Source organism: Muntiacus reevesi, chromosome 5 (assembly GCF_963930625.1).
Source record: "Muntiacus reevesi chromosome 5, mMunRee1.1, whole genome shotgun sequence".
In the NCBI taxonomy this organism is placed as follows: domain Eukaryota; kingdom Metazoa; phylum Chordata; class Mammalia; order Artiodactyla; family Cervidae; genus Muntiacus; species Muntiacus reevesi.
The window spans coordinates 97,256,912-97,263,168 of NC_089253.1; the positions used below are offsets into that span (position 1 = coordinate 97,256,912).

Sequence of the window (6,257 nt, forward strand, 5' to 3'; positions counted from 1 at the left end):
TGTGGGAGGAAGCATGTGCACATGTGTGCATGCGTGTCTGTGCTCATCTCCGCTCACGCCCCACAGTGACGGCATACTGGCCGTCCTGCTGTCCCGAGGGCCCCAGGGCTTGTCTTTCCTGGCCCCCCCGAACCCGGGTGGCTGTGGGGTCAGGGAGAGCCTGGCATGGCCTCCAGAGTGTTGGGAGAGGCAGCACTTGTCCAGCCAGGGGGCAGAGCAGAGGGTCTGTCCTCATGGGCCACCCCTTCCAGACACAAGCCCAGGGGCTCACGGGGGCAGCACACACACGTTCGGGCACGTGGGGCTAGCATCACACGTGCGTGCCACACATGTGATTGACACACACTCCCAGGCACACATCACGCCCAGGACACCCGGCAGTGCTTGACCAGCAGCATGTGTTGGGTCTGCGTGGGCGGCTTATCCTCTTCCAGTCCTGGAGGCTGGACGTCGGAGACCCAGGTGTGGGCATGGCCGGTGTTGCCGTGTAGCCAGCTGTGTTCTCTGTGTCCTCATGTGGTCGTCCTTTGTGCATGTCTGTGCTCTGATCTCCTCTTACATGGACACAAGCCACACCGGATCAGGCCCACCTGTGACCCCACCACGCCATCCTTGCCCCCCAAGAGACCCCTTCTTCCAGTATAAGCCTCATGAGGGTCGGGCTTCCACGTGCGGGTTGTGGCCTGTGAATTCAGCCCCTGACGCCTGCTGTGCTCAGGGACATGCAGCTGCTCTCTCACACCTGCACACGCCTGCACACCCATGCCCATGTTGGCGCTCACTGTGGGTACTGGTCAGGAGGGGCCCGGTCCATCAGAACTGCTGGCATTGGTTTGGGCTACTTTTGGACCCTTGGGCCAGTGACCATGCTCCAGAGCCCCCAGTACCACCTCCCCTCCCCCATAGTTGATGCCTGACCCCATGTGCTGCCCTGGCTCACCCACGGACTCTGGGCACCCTTTGGCGAAGCGGAGGGTGAGGATTGGCATCAGTGCGGCTGCGCGCCCCCACACCCCCATTTCTCCTGAGGTTTCGGCCCTGCAGAGAGAGTGGGAGTCTAGAAGCAGCAAGCCAGGTGAAGGCATCCCAAGACCATTCTGGTCCGGGCAGCTTGGCTAGGCCAGGCAGGGCAGGGGGGCAGCCAAGATGCCTGGCCGAAAGGGCTCCGGCTCCACTTTACCGTGAGACAGGAGTGAGAGTGTCCTGTGGTGGGTGCAGACCAGCTGGACTGGAGAACTGGCCTGGCCCTGGCAGGGCTGGGGGAGCAGCAGGTCCCCCTCGGGGCCTGGGTCTACACACCACAGCTGCTGGCTGGGCTGAGCTGAGGCCTGTGGGTATTGTTGCGGGGTCGGGGCCCCTGGGCCCCAGGGCCAGAAAAGAAGGCTGGGAGTGGGCTTCCCAGACTAGCTGCCTTCCAGCGCTTCCTGGGGCCCTCCTAGTCCCCTCCTCGCCCTCCCCACCCCTCCCCCGCAGCCCTTATAGCCACTTCCTGCAAGGAAAAACCCCAGACTCCCAGAGCCTCGGAGCTGAGAGGAGCTGAGAGGAGACGAGAATGTGCGTGGGGACCCAGCCGCCCAGGGCGCCGGGTTCAGCCCTCCTGCTCCTCGGGCTCATGCTGGGTGCTGCGGCCCAGCCCCGCTGTCCTGGGGACACCTACCCCAGTGGCAACAGGTGCTGCAAAGAGTGCCAGCCAGGTGAGTGGCCTGAACATGGAGTGGGGGAGAGGTGCCTACCAGGACCTAGGACCAGGAGACAGGATCGGAGGACACGGATGGGGTGGCGGGAACCTGCAGATGGGGTCACGCGCTGCAGGTGTCGTGAGGCAAGTGTAGTTGGGTTAGTGGGTGATCTGGAGCCGCACCTGGGATGACGGGCCAGCCAGAAGCCGGGTGGGGCTCCTGGGGGATCGCTGGGCCGTGCAGGGCTCTGACCCCGGCCTCCCTCAGCAGGTTTTGGGATGGAAAGCCGCTGTACCCATGACCGGGACACAGTGTGCCGCCCGTGTAAGCCCGGCTACTACAACGAGGCCATCAACTACGAGCCCTGCAAGCCCTGCACCCAGTGCAGCCAGAGTGAGCACCACGGGTGCCCAGCACCCACGTCAAGACTCGACCATGGCTGGGGCCTGCCCTGCCCCCGGGGCCCCACAGCCAGCTGAAACAACCCACAGGGCACCTCCCCTTCCTAGGGGACCAGGGCCACGTGGCTCTGAGTGGGGGTGGGGTGAGACCCAGAGTCAAGGGCTGCGGAGGGTCCTGAGCAGACTGGAGGGGTGTTGGAAGGGTGGTCAGAGCTGCCGCGGGTGACCCCTGGGACCGTGTGACCAGGAGGGATGTGACGTGCGCGGTGAGAGAGAACCAGAAGCTGCCCAGCCGTGAGGGGCTGCTGGTCAGGAAGGTGGCTGTGGACCCTTGGCCCCATCCTCAGCCTGCTCTGCAGCTCTGGCCTCCCCACTGACTGGACCCACCCCACCCAACCCCCAGGAAGCGGGAGTGAACCCAAGCAGAGATGCACACCAACCAGAGACACGGTCTGTGGCTGCAGGCCAGGCAGCCAGCCCCAGGACAGCTACGGCTACAAGCGTGGAGTTGGTGAGGGGGGCCTTGGGAGCCATGTGGAAGGAGCATGTCCCTCACACGCTGTCACTGCTCCTCCCAGAGCCCCCACCCCAGCCTCAGCTGAATGCCTCTTCCCCAGCAGATCACACCAAGATGGGGGTGGGGGTCTTCGAGGTCAGGACCCACGGGTGGCATGCAGGTGGGGAGGGGCTCTCGGAGACCCTGGGGAGTGAGCCTCTGGGCATCCCAGGGGTGGCAGATGGGCAGAGCCTGCTGACTCTGTTGCAGACTGTGCTCCGTGCCCACCAGGACACTTCTCCCCGGGCAATGACCAGGCCTGCCAGCCCTGGACCAAGTGAGTGTCCCTGTGGTCAGAGGGCTTGGGTGGCCTGGGGTCTGGGAGCTGGGTCAGGTCTGGGAGTAGGAAGCTGCTGGCTGGGAGCTCTTGGGCCTGACTCCCCGTGGCCCTTGCCCCGCCCCACCCTGTGATGTCCCTGCCCCCACCACAACCCCTGCTCAGCCCTGGCCCAGCCTCCCACTGGCCTTCCTGCTGGGTCAGAGTAGGGAGCCTGTGAGACCCCAGCCCAGGCCCTGGGAGTGTGAGAGCCTCACTCACTCACATTGGAGAGGTTCCTGTCCTGGTTGGGCTGAGCTGGTGCAAGCAGGAAGAGTAGGCAGGGGTTTGGGAGAGGAAGGTGCAGGTGGGAGCAGGGTAAGCGCAGGAGGCCCCAGCAGAGTCCATGGCCCCTCTCCTTGCCGCCTTTGGCCTGGACTCTAATGCTGCCTGAGTGACCAGTGTGGACCGCTATTGCTTCCCACATCTCCCTGGTACTGCCCCAGTTCTGGGCCCATCCCACTGACGGGGGAGGAGGAGGGGGACTCTGGCCTGATCAACACCCTTGGCCCCCTCAGTTGCACCCTGTTAGGAAAGCGAACACTGCGGGCGGCCAATAGCAGCTCGGACGCCATCTGTGAGGACAGGAGCCCCCCGGCCACACCACCGTGGGAGACCCAGGGCCCCCCAGTCCAGTCCACTACTGCCAAGCCCACCACCTCCTGGTCTAAGGCCTCACAGGGGCCATCCATGCCCCACACAGAGACCCCCAAGGGTAAGGGGACCTGGTCTTGCCCCAGCAGGGCCCTCCCCGCAACCCAAAAGGGGAATGGGATGGGTGGGGAGGATGGGAGTAGAGACTCCCTCTGGGCTTGGTGGGGCCCTCCCTATGGTGGGTCCCTTCCCCTGGCGGACCCCACCCAGCAGGCCCTGCCTCCTTGCAGCCCCTGAGCTGTCTGCTGTCCTGGGCCTCGGCTTGGGCCTGGGCCTCCTTGCCCCTGTGGCTGCCACACTGGCCCTGCTCCTCCACCACAGGGCCTGGAGGCTGCTGACCAACACCCCCAAGCCCCCAGGTAAGTGCTTGTGGTGGGCCCCAGACCAGACAGTCTCCCAAGGTGCGGGACCCCTGCCCACCTCCCACCTCTTGCCCGTACCTCTTCCCTAGGGGGAAACAGCTTCCGGACCCCTATCCAAGAGGAGCACACTGATGCCAACTCCAGCCTGGCCAAGATCTGAGCAATGTTTGCTGGGGTGGGAGCCGGTGACCCCTCCCTAGGCTGGGGCCCCAGAGGGGCAGTGGGGGCCCCCAGGTGCAGGCTGCCCCCCGTGTCACCCCTGCACGTGGCGCCCTGACCCCTGCCCTGTGCCGTTTTAGGTGCTCCTGGGCTGGCCCTGGGCTCTGCTACGTATGCTGTGCATACTCCCCGCCCAGGGTGGGCCCCCAATAAACGACGTTGGCAGATGTGGGCCTCTGACTGGGCTGCCTGGGGCTGGGGGGTGGGCAGGTGCTCCCCTGGATCCCTCCCAGATCCCAGGGCCGCTGTCCTGTTCCCTGGGCACATCCCAGCACCTGTAGGGGGTGGGGGAGCCAAAATAACTGCCCTGGGGAGTCAGTGCTGCATCTGTCAGCCACGTGAGACCCTAACCCGGTGACCTTCCCTGCGCCACTTGGGAGGGGCTGGCAGGGGCTGAGTACTGATGGGAACCTCGAGGCCCTGGCCCCAAAGGTCATCTAGGGCCACCCCTCGGGTTGCTGGGCTCCTCTCAGGAGAGGGCACAAGTGTCTGTTTCTTCTCAAACCCCATGCCCTGCTAGACCCAAGTGTATGGTGATCCTACAATCCCCATGATGCCTGCAGGGCCCCTGAGTCCCCCTGAGACCAGCTCCATGCCCTTGGGGAAACTGGAGTCTTCTGACAGGGCTGATCCTTCATCCACCCTGGGTGGGAACAGAACAGGCACCATTATGTGAAAAGGTTCCCGGTGTCCATGGACAGCAGAATGGGCTGTAAAACCTGCATGGTCAGACAGTCCTGCTGGTCAGCACTGGGGACGGCCCTGGCTTGGGCAGAGGTGTGGACTTGGGGCGAGTGGCCAAGTGCTCACTTGAGGTGTGCAGGTTAAACAGCTCAGGGATCCCAGGTCAGTGTGGAAACTCTCCACAGCCCATAGACATTTGCACCCCGGGTGTTCAGACAGATTGCAGAGCTACCATGAACCGAAATAAAAGACTACTTAGCTGCTGTTGGGGGGGTGGAGGAGCAGAGAAAATCTGGGCAAGAGCCCTAGGCCTCACCTGGTGCACTTGGAAAATGAGCGCCTGGCTTGCTGTCACACCTTTCTCTGCCGGGTGGCCAGGACCCAGGCATCGCTGCACCAAGAGGGCCCTATAGCAGTTGAAGATCCTCCTGCCACATGTGTCAGGCTGCCGTCCTGCCCTCTACCCCTAGTTTCTTGGGTTGGCTTTCTCCCCAGAGCTGCCCCGGAGGCCCATCCATCTCTCCTCAAACCTCTGACCCCTGGTGGCCTCCTGGGGAAAGGGACAATGAGACCATCATGTGTTCTTGGAAGGCTCTCAGGATGCAGCAGTGAACACACACACCCTGTGCCCTTGGAATGGGCAACAAATTGGCACCACCGGTCAGGGGCCTGTGGTCCCTGGGGAGCGCAGAGGCTGTGCAGAGAGGCTACGGAACAAGCCAGAGGGGTCTAGGGGAGAGCCCAGAGTCTTAGGGCCTGGAAAGTCGAAGGTCATGGGAAAGGGCTTCCTCCCCAAACCTCCCAGCTGCTCCCTCAGCCATAAGCCCCCCACCTGACCCCTTGCCTGGCAGCTCCACCTCTGAACAGCTGACAGATGGACGGACGGAGGTTGATCACTTTTAGTTTGCTTTGATGCTGCCGCTAAGCACACTCTCCACTCCTGTCTCTGCTGCCAAGCCTCCTAAACCCTGCTGAGCTACCCCCTGGGCCCACAGACACACCCCCCTGATATGCCCACACTGGGCCCTCCCTGCTCCAGGGCCCCTACCTGGCTCCCCATCCCCCCCCTCAGCCCTCCTGATTAACACCTGGACCCCATGTGGGACCCTCTGCCCCTTGAGTGAGCATCACTTGTGTGAGCTGAGACAAGTGATGAAAAATGTGATGAGCTGCTCAAAAAGTATTGGAAAATACAGCTGGCAGATAGAGATCTCCCCCGCAGTGCCAGGTCACAGAAACTCCGCAGTTTGCGGCCGCGTAGGAGGAGCCTTCCGGAGCCTTGGGGACCAGGAGGCGACGCAGGTCCCCACCCCCGATGTCACTCTTGCCTCTTGTCACACACGACCCTCCCTCTGGTTTCCTGCTGCTGCAGGTGGCAGTTCCCTT

The 6,257-nt window shown here is 63.5% G+C and overlaps 1 protein-coding gene across 1 annotated transcript; it reads left to right on the plus strand.

Annotated features, from left to right (window-relative positions):
* Positions 1-1,552: 1,552 nt before the first annotated feature.
* Positions 1,553-4,165, plus strand: TNFRSF4 (TNF receptor superfamily member 4). The gene is made up of 7 exons (XM_065937684.1): positions 1,553-1,694; positions 1,950-2,072; positions 2,484-2,591; positions 2,847-2,913; positions 3,471-3,667; positions 3,837-3,965; positions 4,058-4,165. Exons 1-7 carry the CDS (start codon positions 1,553-1,555, stop codon positions 4,126-4,128), a joined length of 837 nt encoding a protein of 278 aa, XP_065793756.1. The 3' UTR covers positions 4,129-4,165.
* The last annotated feature ends 2,092 nt before the right edge of the window (positions 4,166-6,257 follow it).